The following is an 18,823-nucleotide window of genomic DNA, read 5'->3' on the forward strand; positions in this document are numbered from 1 at the left end:
AAAAAAAAAAACAAATGTGAAAATGCACTGCAAATCCAAACACTCACTATATATATATATATATATATAAAAGGAGATTATGGTTTCTTTCATACTTTTTTTTTTTATTATCAGGTATTTCATGCATATTATATATATATATATATATATGAAAGGAGATTATGGTTTCTTTCATACTTTTTTTTTTTATTATCAGGTATTTCATGCATATTATATATATATATATATATATATATATATATTTATTTTTTAAAAAAAGTTTCTTTATACCCTTACCCAACACCCACCCACGTATGACCCTTTTTTATATGAAAAGACTGAAAATATCCTCTTTCTACTTCTTTCTTTCTGCTTTACTCCACAACTCTATCTTCTTTCTTCTTCTACATTTCTCTATTTTCCTCGATGCACACACATCTTCAAGGAACCCACTCCTCTCAAATTTCACATCCAACCTCTTACCTGCCTATTGAAAAGTATTATGGGTTAATTTTTCTCGTTTCACCCAAAACCAACTCCACTCTCTCTATAACCCCAAAACCAATGTGGAATTGAAGTTAGAAGGATACATGGAGCTACTCCTCGTCATCTTGACCCAACGGTGTTGGAAGATTCAAATCGAGAAGATAGAGTGATACTAGCGATGGTCCAAAGGAGGTTTTTGTCTATACCCATATTGTTGCTATGATTTTCTCCATATGCCTTTTCTATGTGTATTTTGTGGTTATAGAGTAGAGCTAAATTTGGGAGTTCATGATAAAGCTAAGGGTAATTTAGAGATAAAAAGAAAATTTTCTAACTATCATATTATTGTGTTCTCTGCTATTTGCAATTGCAGCTCAAAGGTTGCCACATCAAAACGCAGGTTTCCATTTCCAAACCAACAACACGCTTTTTAAATCTTTTACCAAACACACCTTTTCAATTTTGGGCTGAATAAGGCACTTTTTAGGCTTATAAAGCCGAACCAAACGGGCACTTAAACATGGCAATTATTTCCTCGACACTTCTACTTGCCATCCTGTATACCATGTTCACACTCATTGCTCAAGCCACCGCCCAGTTCCTATACCATTCATGTTTTAACGTTCGGGGTAACTACACCACTAACAGTACCTACGAGGCAAACCTCAACCTTGTTCTCTCCAACATCTCCTCCAACAAACAAGTTGAAAACGGCTTTTACCCTAATTCTATGGGCCAAGACCCTGACAAAGTTTATGCAATTGGTCTTTGTAGAAAAGACAAAAAGCAAGATGATTGTCTTGATTGCCTCAAGAACGCTTCGAGGGTTCTCCCACAACACTGCCCAAATCGGAAGGAGGCAATAGGATGGTACGATTATTGCATGATACGCTTCTCGGACCGCTCCATATTTGGCATCATGGAAATTAATCCCTCAATGTTCATGTGGAACACTGATAGCGTATCAGACCAAGATGGGTACAAAAGGCAGCTTCAGACACTGTTTGAAAGCATGAGAAGTGAAGCTGCATCAGGTGATTCTTTCAAGTTTGCGGCGAGAACCTCACTCGCCCCGGACTTGGGCAGATTATATGTCCTAGTTCAGTGCACTCCTGATTTGTCCGAGAAAAACTGCAGTGATTGTTTGACATCCGTTTACGGAAATATTCCACCAGTTGTTGGATCGCAAGGTGGGAGAACTTATGCACCCAGCTGTAATTATAGGTTTGAGACCTACTCTTTTTTCAACGTTGCTTATGCAGCATCACCGCCGCCGCCATTTTTGGCATCTTCTCCTCCTCCTCCGCCTCCGCCAGTTCCTATAACAGGTATGATAATTGATAATTCTTGTGTAGGCTTTCTCGTACATTATCTCTAATTATTGCATCAGATCCAAAACTTCCTCCCTGCGATTTAAAAAAACAATATATATATTCGCCATATCCCTTTATTGAATATGAACTCATATCAATTTCATAAAGATTCTCATAAGAATTGTCATTTTGTGTAATGATATTATCTTTTGCGGCAAATCAAATTATATGTTTCACAATACTCTCTCTCCTTTTTCGCTTCTTTATTTCCTATTTGTGTGGTGTATAGGACCAATCTACTGACTGATGAATAACTGAAATTCAACAATTGCATTATTATTATTATTATTTGGCTTAAATATATTTGTCATGACGCTTTTGGTTTTTTCAGGAAAGGAGAGAAAGAAAACTCAAACTACCGTCGTTATTGTTGTTCCGTCTGTTATTGCTATGGTACTTACCATCATTATTTGCATCTTTCTAAGCGTGAGGAAGCCAAAAGATAATTTTGAAAGTAAGTTACAACTTATAATCAATTAGCAAGTGATAAAGCATTTATAGCAATGTTGCTGAACATGCGTACTTCTAAAAAGATTAATTTTTAATCAAACTTTCTATGGTAAGAAAGGTAAAGAAAAAAGCCCTAACACCCTTTGAATTTTTGAGTAGTTTCATAACACCTGTGGATGAAAGAAGTATTTGTAGGTTCAATTTTGAGTGAGAGAACCTAGGAGAGAGAATCAAACGAACTGGACCGCTTCATTCCTAGGCCCACTGGAGTCGAAGTTTGGGATTCTATCGTTGCCGCTGCATTCATGGTCCCGCCGGATCTGGTTTACTTTTCTCCCTTTCATGCAAGAGAGAGAAATCAAATTAAAACTATTTTTTTTCCCAACCATTGATTTCTGCAGATTCTTCGTCAAATTAGCAAGATTTAAAAAGATCCCTTTTGCAAGTTCCACAATTCAAAATTGTTTCAAACCATTGTTTTATGCTGACTTGTAATATATGTACTTTTTCAACCTTTTGGGAATTTTAAATCTGATGAACACCATTCACTGGGTTTTTTTAAAGTCCTTCCTCTCTTGGTTAAAACATCGGGCTAGAAAACTAGTTTGGTTCCATGGACTTTTGAGTTGTGAATTAAAATTTGGGAGAAAAAGAGTGGTTTACTGAGAAAGTGTATTTGGGGATGAATTGGAGACCATAATTCCTTGTGGGTTTCTTGATTCCATGGCTTGAAAAGAAAACAGAAAGAGAGAGACAAAGATAGAGACCTGAATAAGCTATGGAATTTGGGGTGTGATTTTGATGGATTCACCTAGTTTGCTTCTCTTTCTCTCCTAGCTAGGTTTCTCTCTCTAAACTAAATGAACCTGCATAGGAGACATATTTGCCATAATTTTTAAGTCTTCAAAGAAATGTGGCTATTTAAAGAAAGTACTTGAATCGTTTTTAATTTTTTTTTATTTTTTATTTTTATGGGAAGAACTTGAATCATTTGATTGTGTATAACTTGTTTCCTATTAATTTGAAGCTGTGGAAGGAATAAAAAGTGTGGATTCCTTGCAATTCGACTTCAGCACTATTAGAGCTGCCACAAACAATTTTTCTGATGCAACCAAACTTGGGAAAGGTGGATTTGGGATAGTTTACATGGTAGGAAAACAATATAATATGGACAGATTATCAATTTCTATCAAGCTGTGTTAAACCAATGTTCTAAATTCAATTAAAGTGGCTTGAATTCTTTAATTTACACATTATGCAAATAATTTCAGGGAAAGCTTTCAAATGGACAGCAGATAGCTGTGAAAAGATTGTCAAGAAACTCTCAACAAGGAGATTCGGAGTTTAAAAATGAGGTTCTATTGGTAGCGAAACTTCAACACCGGAATTTAGTTAGACTTCTTGGATTTTGCTTGGAAGGGAATGAGAGACTTCTTATATATGAATTTGTGCCTAACAGAAGCCTTGATTACTACATTTTTGGTATTTTCTTACATCAATTTATATTATTTGATCGTAATAACTTTTTTTGAATTTCATGGCATCTGACTAAATAATATAATTTTATGAATATATAGATCCAATGAAGTGTGAAAATATCAATTGGGAAATGCGTTTTAAAATTATAAGAGGCATTGCTCGAGGACTTCTATATCTTCATGAGGATTCACGGCTTCGAATTATTCATCGTGATCTTAAAGCTAGCAATATTCTCTTAGATGCAGAAATGAATCCAAAAATTTCAGATTTTGGCATGGCGAGAATATTTGAACTAGATCAAACTGAAGGCTGTACAAATAGAATTGTGGGGACCTAGTAAGTATAAGAAGCTGCTATAGTTGGTGGCAATTAATATTCATGCAAGCCTAATATAATTGATTTTAGTAGGTTGCTTTTTTAAGGGTAAAACCATATTGAAGCCATAACAAAGATGGAAATAAAAAATTTGAGCATAGTCATTGTTTTATTACCATTCAAATTAAAAATATATTTGTTAATATATAAATGCAGTGGATATATGGCACCAGAGTATGCAATGCTTGGACAGTTTTCAACAAAGTCAGATGTCTTTAGCTTCGGGGTGCTAATTTTGGAGGTTTTGAGTGGACAAAAAATTACTCATTTCCATGATGGAGAAAACCCAGAGTATCTTCTAAGCTATGTGAGTATGACTACAAAGTACAAAGTAGACATTTCTTTTTCTATATTTTAAAAAATTGATGAATTGGGAAGTACATCGTTGAACTTTTTCCTTAATTTGTATGTGGATAATGAACTACTTTGACAGGCATGGAAAAATTGGAGGGAGGAGACAACTTCAAATCTCATAGATCCCACATTGAGAGATAGTCCAATAACTGAAATGATGAGATGTATCAAAATTGGGCTACTATGTGTTCAAGAAAATGCAATTGACAGACCAAGTATGACTTCCGTTGTTCCCATGCTTAATGGCAATTTGGATCCTATTCCTACACCAAAACAACCTGCTAGTTTTATGCAGAGCAAAGTTGTATCATCCACATTAGTACAACATGACATTAGTTCCAGCGTAACTAACAATGAGGCTTCAATAAGCGAATTATGTCCAAGATAATGCTTTGTGATTCGGGACGGGGTTACAATAAGCATATTGGTCTAGAAAAATTTCACTTAATGCAATTCATGTAAATTATTAAAGTATGTGTCAAATATTATATTATGAACTTCTTATGTATTGTCGAAACCTAAAATTAGAAGGATAATCTTGTTTAGAGAAAAACCTTTCAAACACCTCCTATATATTTTTGTTTGATGTGAATTTTGAAATTCTAATCTTTGGATTGCAAATTATTATTACTAGTTTGTAACCCCATGCATATACAATGATACATTTAAAGATATACAATAAAATGCATAATTATTGTGAAGAACTTTTTTTATTTTTTACGATTCATTTATTCTAGAACTCTTTGGTTTTTGTACTTAATAACTCACTTAGATGAATATTTATAATGTGACCCCATATTTGATTCTAAAATTAAGAAATAAAAATCTTTAAGAATAAATAATTTAGGACACATGACGAAAAATTGAAACTCTAATTTAAGTTTCTCTCAGTTTCACCTATTATTATATATATATATATATATATATATATATATATATCCTCTATGCTTGCAAAATTTAAAAAAGATTAAGAATTAATTGTTATGTAATCAATCAAATGTTGAACATTTATAGGTTTACATTTTACCAACATATAAATCTTATATTGTAAAATGAAGTAAATGTGTACAACATGTAAATCTTATATTCATTAAAAAAAAAATAGTACTAACATATGTAAATATGTAAATATTTGCAAAAATTATATAATATTGTACACATTTTGTTATACAAATTTATTTAATCTATAATATAAATCTTACACTAATAGTAATACTACTATAATATAAAGTATAAACTAAAATATGTAAATATTAAATTACAAGAATGATATAAACTATTTTTTTTCTCCTTTTAAAAAAAAAAATTTGAATATGGACTTCTGTCAATTTCATTAAGATTCCCAGAAGAATTGTCATTTTAGAGCAGCCAAAGGACCGGAGTAAAGTGAAGCAACAATGAATAGTTTTTTTTGTCCTTTCACACAAGGTGTTTAGATAGTGTGTTTTAATAAAAGTAATTCATGTTTATAGTTTATTAAAACAAGTATGTGTGTAAAAGCAAAACACATGAAAGAGTTCTTACCCTTTTTCTAACTGTGAATTGTAGATTGAGAGACTATATGAACATATATAGTCCTCACTGTGTGTTAAAAGTTGTAGTTTAAGATTACAACCAATTTTGTGTGTTAAAAAACTTTTTCATGTTTTTATTTTTATACATTATAGACACTACAACAAAATGTACTTTCGTCACTAAAAATACAGATTTAGTGGCGAAATATGAATTTCGTCACTAATAGTGAAAAAAATTATAACATTTAGCGACGAAAAATAAATTTCGTCGCTATTGTGATCTAAAAAATGGGCGCCAGTGGAGGGAAATTTTGGCGCGAGTATAATTAATCTATAGCAACGAAATATTTCGTCACTAAAAGTTGAAATTTTTAGTGACGAAATATTTCGTCACTGTAGGTATTGCTGTGGATAGTATTAGTGATGAAAATCATTTTGTCGCTATAAGGAAGAATTAGCAAGGAAACATATTCGTCACTAAAAATAATAATAGTTTTGCACTTATATATTTTTAGTGTAACAAAATCAAACTTCGTCACTAAAAGTATGCTACAGCGACGAAATTTAAAATCTTAACAAAAAATGGTTTCTTTAGTGACAAAAATAAAATTCGTCGCTAAAGGTTTAACAAATTCTGGGTCCTTTTGTGACGAAACAGAAATTTGTCACTAAAAGTATGCTACAACGATGAAATTTAAATTTCGTCGCTAAAAATCTTAACAAAAAAATGGTTTCTTTAGTGACAAAAATAAAATTCTTCGCTAAAAGTGTAACAAATTCTGGGTCCTTCTGTGACGAAATAGAAATTCGTCACTAAAAGTATGCTATAGCGACGAAATTTAAATTTCGTCGCTAAAAATCTTAACAAAAAAATTGTTTCTTTAGTGACGAAAATAAAATCCGTCGCTAAAAGTGCAACAAATTCTGTGTCCTTTCGGTGACGAAACAGAAATTCGTCACTAGAAGTAGGCAACAGCGACGAAATCATTTCGTTGCTAAAAAGTGGTCTTTAGCGATGAAATGTTTTCGTCGCTATTGCCCACTATAAATACTCCCAAACAAAGCAAAAAAAGCATTCATTCACTCAGCAAAAAAAAAAAACATTCACCCAAACCGTATATGAAGAGAAACCCACTCAAAAAAAAAAAAAAAAAGAGAAACCCAAACAAAAAAAAATACCGATGAACCCAAACCGTTGCTGTTGAAGCATTGCCGTTGCCGTTGAAGCGTCGCCGTTGCCGTTGAAGCATTGTCGTTGCCGTTGAAGCGTCGCCGTTGCCGTTGAAGCGTTGCAAAAGAAATACCGACGAACCCAAACCGTTACCGTTGCCGTTGCCGTTGAAGCATTGTTGTTGCCATTGCCGTTGCTGTTGAAGCGTTGCCGTTGCCGTTGAAGCGTCGCTGGTTCTGTTGAAGCGTTGCAAAAGAAATACCGATGAACCCAAACCATTGCCATTGCCGTTGACGTTGAACCGTTGCCGTTGCCATTGAAGCGTTGCAAAAAAAATACCGATGAACCCAAACCGTTGCTGTTGCCGTTGCCATTTCCGTTGAAGCGTTGCCGTTGCCGTTGATCGGACCATTCGCGACAATTTGGAATCGGTAAGGTTTTTTTTTTTTTTTTTCCCCTTAAATACATAGTTTGTTGAGAACGGGTATTTTCAACACAAAAGATAAAAAAATTTCTTTTGTTGAGAGATTTTGTGCTTGTATTTTGTTGAGAATGGGTATTTTTGTTGTAATTACTCCTAGCTCATGTTTGTTGAGAATGGGTATTTTTATTTTTGTTAAGAATGGGTCTATCCAGCTGGCTTTCTTTATGTATATTCTGCAATTCAGTATGTTACAGGAGGAGAGGTCTATCTAGCTCAGGTAATTTACTTCACTCTTGTTTCTATTTTTTTGGGGGGGTTTCTTATGAAATTTGATAAATAACTAGTATATATGATTGATGGGTATAGTTAGAAGATTATTTTGATTTAACTTGGTTGGAATTATCTTAGTGGAACAAGTTCTTGTCTGTGATATTGAATTGGGAACAAGTTATTGGTATTTGCTTCATTGAATGAATGTTGACTACCTAGTTGGTTCAGTTGGCACAAACGACTAGTGCTGATGTATACTAAATTAAAATGAATCAAGGGCGGAGCCACATAGTGGCTTGGGGGGGTCGTGGCCCCTGCAAAAAAAAAAAAAAAAAATCCATTAGACTATGAAGAAAAAATAAATGGACCCCCCTAACATTAGACAGTCGGCCCCCCCTACCCATTTCTCACCCATTCTCCCAACCCTCAATCAAAAATTAGGAACACCCTCAAATTTAAAAAAAAAAAAAAAAAAAAAAAAAAAAAAATTGTAACAGAGCCAAGCCCACAGTGAGCCAATAGATTACAAAGGTAGCTCGCTCATGGCAAGCCCACGGATTCCCAACCAAAAAAAAAAATCAATACAGAGAATCAGAAATGAAACCCATCACGTAGCTAGCAAAGAAATCAAACCCATCACGTCGCTGGCAGAGAAATCAAACCCCAATACTGTCTATACAGAGCAAAAGCAAAACAAACTCCAGCAAACCAAACACAGAGGTGTTTATCCAAAAAAAAAAAAATCTCCAATACACAAACCAAAACCAAACCCCAGCAAACCAAACCTAGTAACCCACAGTCACGTCGCCGCAGCTCGCTCGTTGTCGTCGTCGCTCCCCCCTTATCACAGATTGCAGATCGTAGATCGGAGATCGCAGATCGCAGATCACAGATCGTAGATCGAAGATCGCAAATCGCAGATTGTAGATCGCAGATCGTAGATCACTCTGCCTCTGCTCCGGTGCTCGGTGCTCAGTGCTCCCTCCGGCCCTCCCTCAAGGTATTTCTCTCTGACTCTCACTGAAATGAAAAAATGAAATGAAATTTTCGCAGATCGTAGATCGGTCATCAGAGATCGTAGATCGCTCTGCCTCTGCTCCGGTAGTGATGCTCGTTGCTCCCTCCGGCAGTCCGGCCCTCCCTCAAGGTTTTTCTCTCTGACTCTCTCTCAGTCTCTCTCTCTTTATCTCACTGAATGAAAAAATGAAATGAAATTTATGAACGAGTCTCTCTCTTTATTCTTTAATAGCCTATCTAATCTCAGTAAGTCTCTCTCTCTTTTGAACTGTGAGTCTCTTATTGGCTGGCTTTTGCTTTTTTCCTGTTTTTGTCTTTTTAAATTTGGCTTTATCTTATCCCTTTTTGTTGGTCAGTGTGTTGGTGTTGGTGAAATATTGATTGTCATTTAGTGTAATGTGTGTTGTGATTTGTGATTGGCATTACGAAATTTTCTGATTGCAGCTGGCTATTGTGATTGGGGCGCATGTTCTGCTTATCTGTTGTTTGTTGAGTGGGGTGGGGAGGGGGTAGATGGGCTCATGGGGCCAGGTAAACAATAATTAAAGTAGTGTAATGTGTAGCACATTACACTGCTTTAATTATTGTGCTGCACACGGAATGTATAATGTTCTTCTCTTTTAATGTAATATGTACAAGGGGCTAAACAATATAACAAATTAAAGCAGTATAATTAATGACAAATAAATTAAAGCAATATAGTTTATTGTTACACTAAACAACAATGATTAAAGTTATATAATTAAATTAACCAATATATTATAAAAGACAAATTAATTAAATTATTTTTGTTTTTGTTTGAGGGGTTATTATTAATTAAAGTTGTATTAAAAATGGGTTGACTGTTTAAATTATAGTGGAAATTTTGTTTTTTTCTTGAGTATGAATAACATTCATATAACTAAGTAAAAATTTCTAATTAAAATTTTATTTTTTAAAATTCTTTTCAGGTTAATTTTTGAGTCATATTCTTAAAGCTAAAAGAATTATGAGCAAACGAAAAACAATTGATGCATTCTTTAAGAAAAAAGATGTTAGCAATTCAGAAATTAGGACACCTGTGGCTGTAGAAACAAATGTTAATACTTCAATGCCTGATGAACACCCCTCCAAATGTCCAAAACTTCAATTTGAAGAGATAGATCGTGATCCAGGATCACGTAAACAAATATGTGAATTTCCTATCAACAAACAAGATGAAATCCGACGAGCTTATCTCATAGAAGGTCTATATCAACCTAAAAATATAGACTATCCATACAATGATGATACTCATCGTCGTCGATTTCAACCTTCATGGTTTGATTCACATAAGAATTGGTTGGAATACTCACCTTCAATGGATGCGATATATTGTCTACCTTACTACCTTTTTAGTAAGAAAACAATAGGTCGTCTCGGATCAGATGCATTCATTTCAACATGAACCACGTAAATACTGTCTTGTGCGTGTGATTGTTTTTCTTTTGGTGTTTTGTTTTCTCTATTTTTTTGTTTCTCACAAGTTTGGAATTTTGGTTGAATTCCCAACATGTTCAAGTATATAATGATATATGAAAGTTGATAATTTTGCATCCAATAGACTTAAGAATTATATTTAGTATATCTTTGTTACAACCCGGCCCCCCAAATATATCTCTGAAATATTTAGTCTAGAATCTTTTTGTATGTGTGGCCCTCGTTTGTGTTTATTGTTTAATTTCGGATTTGAGGTTAATAATGTGTTGGTGTTTGCTCAAGCATGAAGTTTATTTTGTTTCAGGTTTGGGATCATGATAATTGGCAGTGTTTTATGATATTGGTTCACTGGATAAGAATTTGTTCTCTGGTTCATTGGATTGCGTGATAAAAGTTTGGTCTTCTACATCGAAGAACAAGTAAGTTATTGAACCACAATTAGTTTCATTTACTTTCTTTTTTGCTTTCCCCCTTAAGTAATTGAGGTGTGCTACAGTCGTTGAGCAGTGTTATTAATTGGTCTGGTAATGGCAAAATTGTATTGTTATGTCAGAAACTCAATAGTTTAGTATTTTATTGCAATTTTAAATTTTATGTCAGAGGGCTTATGATATTGTATGTATTTAAATTATAGGTGGGCAATTTTATCCAAACAAAAAAGCATGTCTCAATTATGGCTTTGTGCAAAAAAAAAAAAAAAAAAAAAAGTGTGTAGCAAATATGCTATTGCAATCCTGCTTTGTTTTTGAGTAGCTGTTTGTTTATTTTATTTTGGCCATACAAGAAATGCACATTGCATTGAAGTGTACATTGTCATTTGTTGTTAGACTAATATGTTTTTCTTATAAGGTTTTGTAATTCTATTTTAAAGATCAATGAACACTAGCCTTTTTAGATATTGAATATAGACTTCCAAAGATACGCTTGCTACTTTTCTACTTGAAATTTCCAATGTTGTATGAAATTAGAACTTCTCTTTAAGGAGGTGAATGAAGAGCCAGTCAAGGAAAGACAAAATGTGGCCTTAAGCAAGAAAAGATTGTTGAACCATTTAAAAGGAATTGATAAGGATAAATATTTAATACTCACAAATGAGGATAAATAAAATAATAATACTCTTTTTTTTCCTGATGACAACTTATTCTTATCCCACGTATACCAAAATAACTTTATTTGCTTACCAACCCAAAATATCTTTAAACTTTACTTTGCTAAAAAACATAAGCTAAAATATTAAGTAGACCCAACAATTGCAGCTCATGTTTCCCTCATCTCAAAACTAGACATGGCACTGGCCTTTTTCCAAAGCCATCTATTATGTAGGTTTGGGCATTATATTTAGAGATAGTCATGGTTCTCTTGTTATAGTCCATAATTAATTCATTGCCAAGGAAATCCATTGTGGATGGCTGCCATGCTCTATTGAGTGTTACACTCCTGTCATGAATTGTGGATCGGGGATTTGATTGTGGAGTTTGCCAACTCAGTTGCTGGCATCTATTGGGTTGTAGGAACCATGCTTGAAGGAGATTCCGGATGTGTTAGAACAAATTCATGCTCTTTGTAAAATAGGTGGGACATATATCCTGTAGGACAATTTCTAGATTGTGTATCAAGTAAGCGTAAGTGTTGGAATTCTCTCTTTTGGAATTTTCCGGCGTATCGCACGGGTTAGCGACTAGTTTATTATAATCTCCATTGCACATGTTGGTGCAAACACAATAATAATGGAAATAACACAATGAGAAACTGAATAGTACTTCTGAATATTATTAATTCAATGAGAAAAATTACACAACACTATTCGGACTGAGGCGCGGCACTCGCTCTCTTTAAGGAGATTCAAGCCCTTGGTTGGCTAATCTTTGTAACCGGTGCAGACCTTCTCTGACTTGTCTCCCCCAGGATACAACAGCCCAACAAATGTTGTATGGCTAGAACAACTTTTGCACAAAGTGTTCAAGCCCAAAGCTCCACCAGAAGAACACCTTTCTTTGGCCCGGAATCTCTCAAGTATTTAGGAATATTATTGAATTCACTCTCTCACACAATACTCTTTGCTTTTAACTATTTTCTTCATTCACTCTTGATATGAGATTAGTCCATAGCATAGCCATATATATAGTCTTCCAACCCTTCACATAACCTACATGTTATTTATTAATTTAGAAAACTTCTCTTAATTTTATTAATCTAACTTACATACAAGTAACTCTTTCTTTAACAACTTTTATTATAACTCATCTCTTTATTCATCATCAGTTATTTTGAGTTTTAACATATAGCACATACTACACTTTCTTCACTTATCAAAAAAACATAACTACACTTGCTTCTTCACTAGTTGCCATTGACTGTGCCCATAATACCTAGTATTCCTAAGTGCAAAATGTAAACAATTAGTCAAAAGTTGAAAGAATATCTGATGCCCTTACCAAAGTTGCAATTTATAGAGACACTAATGAAAACCAGGGTTTCTGACAGCTGAATCCTGAAGGAAACAAAAACAAATCAACATTTTTAGCTTCATTCATGCCCAAGTTCATGTGTATAGTAAGGAACAATATACATACTTGTTCAGCTTAGATTTTGGGTACATGGTAGACTTAGAACACCTTCTGGGAAAGTAAGTAATTTTTAACTTTGATTTCTAAGCCAAAAGAAAAGAATGGAAAGAAAGTATTATGTTAGGTTGGGAAATGATGGAAGGCCGAAGTTGGGTGGTACTGGGGCTGACTTATCTACTGTCTCAACTCAGATTAAATTTGGTTTGACATAGAATTAAACAAATTAAGGGCTTAGAACTGCATCAATTGAAGCAAAAATAACCCCAAGTTCTGTAGATAAAGATTGTGTTGCCTATATTTGATTTGGTTAAGCAACGCTTATTAAAGTATATTGTTGTAGTTGTTCTATAAACTGAACTTCCATGAACCTTTTAAGTAGCATAAATTTAGTTCCTAATATCATAGCCAAACATTTATTATCTGTATTTCTTAAAAACAAAAAACATAAACAACAACATTGCATGTAACTACAATCACATGAACCAGAACCACTATGAATTTATAACCTACCTACCTCAGCTCCACAAGTTTTCAGACAAATGAATTTTAAATTTTAATTACTACTTGGACGGTTTGGACCCACAAACTCTATATAAGTTATAACACCAACATTACATAGGCTCTTGGAGTGGAGTTGGGCTAGATCTTAAGATGAAATCTTACTAAGTTGTTTTTCATAAAATTGTGCTTTACATAGCATTTGAATGCTCAAAGCCATAGTGTTACATTCCGATTACTGTGTCCACCAATACAAAGTAGAACCATAGTCATTTGTTTTGATCCTCATAAGTATTTATTGGAAGGCTTAATAAGAAAAGGTGAATAACACCCATCAAGAGCTATCTCAAAAGCAACATAGTCATTTCAAAAGCTCTAATAATCACACAAGACTAAAACAGAATGAATTAGATATACAAAAGTCTCATACATATTCCAAGAAGAGACTGACCAATGGGAAAAAATGTGGCATCTCATACTTGTTTAATGCCCTTCAATACAACTTGAACTGTTGAAGGCTTAGAGACTGCTTTCTGGTTATGGTCTTCACCTTTTCCACTACTTATTGCTAATATAGGAGTCAATGGAGATGGAATGGCTGCTTCCTCAGACGATTCTGCTAGTAACTTCCTCGAACTGGAAATTCCCTGGAGTAGTAAAAGTTTTAAACAAATAATGATAATAAAAACTAAAAAGTATTCACACAGACACCAACACAATCAATAAAGTTGAAGACAAATGTTTTGCATCAATTCTTCTTGTACCTAAAAGTTTCCACTGATAAAAAGTCTCATCAATACATTAAACAACATATTCAGAGGTATTGTCTAAGCCCATCAAGTAGGGAGTACCTCAGGTACACACATTGTGATGAAATTTACTTTAGAATTCTAGATCCACAGATGATTTGGCACATATGTCCAGGTGTGTTGGAGGTGTGCCATATTTAAAATGCTACACAGCTTCATTATATGTAATCAACATCTGTAGTCATCATCTCTGCTAAACAAAATATAAATTTGATCGATAGGTTTCAATTAAACAAACTAGTAATTTTTTTTTTATCGAATAAGAGATTTGAGATTCGAATACACTAAAAACTAAATAATAAAACAATCATAGTATAGGGACATCATAGACTAAAATTAGATTGTATTTATTAAAAAAAAAATTACATAAAACCCTGCATCACTACAAATACCCAAAACAGAGGAAAATGTGGATGGGCTTTCTCTTATTCCTTCTTGAAGCATTTCGGCATAGAGGTGAAGAGCTTGTTTTGGAAACCCACATCTGGCATGACCAACTACACATACTAAAATTTACAACCAAAACAAAACAAAAAAATTGGAAATTAGCAACCATCTATATCACAATGTGCATACTAAAATTTACAATTTGTAAGGTTGAATTTAATCAACCATCTTATTGGCTTTATTCCGTGCCAAATTTGCTTATATTTCAGCATTTAGTAACCCTATATTTAGGTGGGTTTGTTGTAAGGGTAGTGAGTGAGATAGAGTGTTGAATGCTCAAGAGTGTGCAAGAAAACAGAAACTCGCAGCTTGATCTCTCGGGTGACTCGCGGCTGCAAGCCGCTAGATGCAGCACACGTGCCAAGCATGCCAGAAGGTGAACAGTCATGCTAGCTGGAGCACTACAGGACAAAATAGGACAACTGGCCAAACGGTTATCTCGCGACTGGATCTCGCGACTCAGTCAAGTCGCGAGGCCAAGCCGCGAGCCACCCCTATTTTGAAAACCCTGACGTTTCACATTCTCTTCTCACCCCAGTATAAATACCCCTTATACCCACAAATGAAAGAGAGCTTCCAGAAAGAATTTTGAGAGAGAAATCCTAGAGTAAAACAAGATTGATTCATCTACAATCTATACATTAAAGTCTCTTCAAATTCCTCAACTCTCTTCCTCTCCATTGTCAAATCCTTGAGAGGCATTTTACCAAAACCTTGTTCTCACCATATTCATTGCTATGAGAGGGCTGTTTGGTGTTCTGGGAAGCAGTTAGGAAGGAACCAATCTACATTGGTTGATGCTATGGTCAAGTAGCGGAATCCGGGAAGTTAGAAAAGAAAAAGGTTCAGCGCAACCTCGTTGGAGCAAGAAGCTTGGAGGGCTTAGCTGCACTGGGTAGATTAGGCTTGAAGGGTCTATTGCTGTCCATGTATCCCAACTACATTTTCTAGTGGATTGTTTACCACTTGGAGGGCGGTGGAGAGGTTTTACGCCGAGGGCTTCGGTTTCCTCTTCGATAACACATCGCATGTTGTCCTTGTGTTTGCATCTTCCTTCCCTTTTATCTTTGCCTTTTATTATCTGCTGTGAGTTGTGATTTTAATTTGGCTTAGATATTTTTCCAATTCTATATTATAGCTTTTGTTCATTTTCCGCACACTAGTTGTTTGACATAAAGCTTGAATTGGTTAATTTGTAAATTGGGGGTCTAAACGTTCAAGGGTGTTTTTACACTATTTGAACTTTCACAATTGAGCACATCTAATCAATTACAACTACATATAATCACATAATTCTTAGAAACCCTCACTCACTTACTCACCAACTGACGTTCTTGCTTTCAATCCCACAGATAGTGAAATTTGAACTCTCCTTGACCATTCACTGAGCTGAAATACCAATGCAAATGCACTTGCAATCACATTGAAAGCACGCAATACACAAAACCACAAATTCAATTTTGACATAGCATTTCAAATTAAAGAACAAAAACCACAAAAGTTCAAAATACTCAAAGCGAAAAATAGAATATGGAAAAAATTCGAGTCCAAGCAAAAACAAACTGATCAAAAATAAGTTTTTAAAACTACAAAATCGAGAGAAATAGAAAAAATACCTAATCGAAGGGTTTGGATAGGGAAAAGTGTGAATATCTGAATGTAATAGTACCGGCTTGGTGAAATCAATTCAATGGCGATGATCTTGATGAGGAAATCAAAACGAAAATCATAAAAAACAGGAAAAAAAAAAAACCTAGTCAAGAACTCTGTTTGGTTCCGTAGAAAATAATAGAAAAATAGAAAGGTTTTGAAATTAAATTGTAAAAATTATACTGTTTGGTTCCTAAGAAATTTCCAAAAAAAAAAAAATATTAAAAAAAACCATGAAATTAGCCTTTGCAAATAATTTATCGGAAATTTAATATTCTCTTATCAATGCTTCGACATAATTATTTAAAATTTCAATTGCAAAAAAGCTAAGAAGAGAATATATGAAATTAAAAACTATCAACTTTTCTATCCAATTCCCTATATTTCTCGGGATCCAAAAAGAGCGTAACAAAAAAGAAAATCAAAAGGGAAAAAAAAAAAAAAAAAGCGTACCAATCAAGCTAACGAGTCTGATTTGCGAGTTGATCAGAAACCCTAAGATTTCACACACAATGAATGAGAGAGAGTGAGAGAGAAGAATAAAAAAAAATTAATCGTAAAAAACACTGTAGAATCTATATAAGATCCATGTTTTTATTTTCAACGTTTTATAACAGTTGATAAAATATTTAATTTATTTTTTTCCACATTTATATGACTGTTGATATAACTTTTCTCTATTTATTTATTTTTTTAACACCTATTTCAACAGTTATGGTAACTGTGGATTTTTTTTTAACACATGTTTCCACAGTTATACCAACTGTAGAAATAAATATGTGAATTTCTTTACTTTAATCAACAGTTGTGTATAACTGTAGAAGTTTAAGGTTTTTATTAACATTTTTTAGTGACCGTAGATTAAAAAATGTTGAAAAAACTCAAGTTTGTTGTAGTGAGTGTATAAAGACAATGTGAGAAATTCAATACCCTTTACCTTTGAAACAAGAAATACGATCAAGGGAGGTCATGAGTATGGTCATATTCAAAATTACTGGACAAACTCGTGCAGAATGCTTAATAGGATAAGTAGGAACCAATTTGGAATTATCCAAAACCAAAAAACTACTACTAATCATTTGTTCTTGAATCCAAACCTCTAAAAATTTCATCGAATTAGAAATCGTAATTATTTCAGTAAAAAATTGTGATTAATAATTTACCAACAAAAACTGTGTTAAGAAACAAACAATATTATATACTAGTAGATTTTCGGTTTTGTAGTACAATTATTCTACTGGATACAGGTTTGTAAGACAATTATACAAACTGAAAAATAGATAATTAAACCAAGAAAATAAGTTAACTTCTAAGTTTTAAGTCATGAAACAACAGTGCTTATATACCTGGCGTAGTTGTAGGCAATTCTAGTGGTGGGGATGCAGCCAAGGATGGACCCAGGTGAAGGGCAAAGGGGGCCTGGGCCCAAAAAAAAAAAAAATTAGTATGTAAAATTTTCAAAAAAAGGCTTGGGCCCCCTTGATTTTTAGCTTGGGCCCCCCTTGGTTTTTAGTTCAGGCCCCCCTCACCTCAACCATCCCTATCCCAGCCAACCTAGGCGTTTTAAAAAGCCCATGAAAACCTTAAAGCCCCCCTTAGTTTTTAGCTCAGGCCCCTCATGAATTCTAAGCCCAGCTGGCCAGCCCAGGAGGCAAGAGCCCATGACCCATGCAAATATATAAAAAAAAAATTAAAAAAAAAAAAAAACCTCAGCAATAAACCTAATGGAGAAAGTGAAAGAGGAACTGAGGAAGGGAAAAAAAGAAGAAAGGAAACAAAGAGATAGTGAGGCGCGAGACAGAGAGATAATGAGCCACTAAGCCCAGATGCTGACGCAACACCGCCATCATCATCATCAGTCATCACGCCGGCGCGACGCGACGCGACACTACGCGAGACTCTCGCCCAGTACGGCGGTACCCATGCTAATGCCGGCACGCCATCATCATGTGAGCCCTTAGCTGTCACTGCCACCGGTTCCTCGAGCCTTCACAATGTTTGTGAATCAACTGTTTTAATAGGTATTTAATCTATGATCCTTTCCTTCAAGAATCAAAACCTAATAAAATGTTTGTGAATCAACTGTTTTAACAATCTGTGCTTGTGGAGTGTTTGTGTTTTTACTGATGACTGATGAGTGATGAACTGATTACTGATGTTGGTGATTGTGAATTGAATCTGTGCTGCGACCTATGGTGTTTTTGTGACTCTCTGTCACTTTGTGTTTGTGACTCTCTCTCTTGTATTATATAGATAAGAGAGAGAGAGAGAGAGAGAGAGAGAGAGAGAGAGAGAGTAGAGTTTGTAGAGATTACTTAGATAAGGATTAGAGAATATTCGTTTGACTATTTGTTTGTTTGTGCTTTGTTGACTGGTAGTTGGGCATAATAGGGACCAGGGACAGACAAAAAAACGTAAAGTTATGAAACAATGATTTTTGGATATTTGTCTTAGTTGATAGTTTATTAATACTATATGGATGCATATTTAAAATTTTTTTTT

The 18,823-nt window shown here is 34.3% G+C and overlaps 1 protein-coding gene across 1 annotated transcript; it reads left to right on the forward strand.

Moving 5' to 3' along the window:
- The first annotated feature begins 306 nt into the window (after nucleotides 1-306).
- On the forward strand, nucleotides 307-5,096 carry LOC126706386 (cysteine-rich receptor-like protein kinase 44). The gene is made up of 8 exons (XM_050405804.1): nucleotides 307-657; nucleotides 839-1,793; nucleotides 2,170-2,292; nucleotides 3,316-3,437; nucleotides 3,560-3,770; nucleotides 3,866-4,103; nucleotides 4,299-4,449; nucleotides 4,576-5,096. The coding sequence occupies exons 2-8, from the start codon at nucleotides 986-988 to the stop codon at nucleotides 4,882-4,884; spliced, it is 1,962 nt and encodes a 653-aa protein (XP_050261761.1). The 5' UTR covers nucleotides 307-657; nucleotides 839-985; the 3' UTR covers nucleotides 4,885-5,096.
- Nucleotides 5,097-18,823: the final 13,727 nt, after the last annotated feature.

The sequence above is a fragment of the Quercus robur genome, chromosome 11 (genome assembly GCF_932294415.1).
Source record: "Quercus robur chromosome 11, dhQueRobu3.1, whole genome shotgun sequence".
NCBI classification, from domain to species: domain Eukaryota; kingdom Viridiplantae; phylum Streptophyta; class Magnoliopsida; order Fagales; family Fagaceae; genus Quercus; species Quercus robur.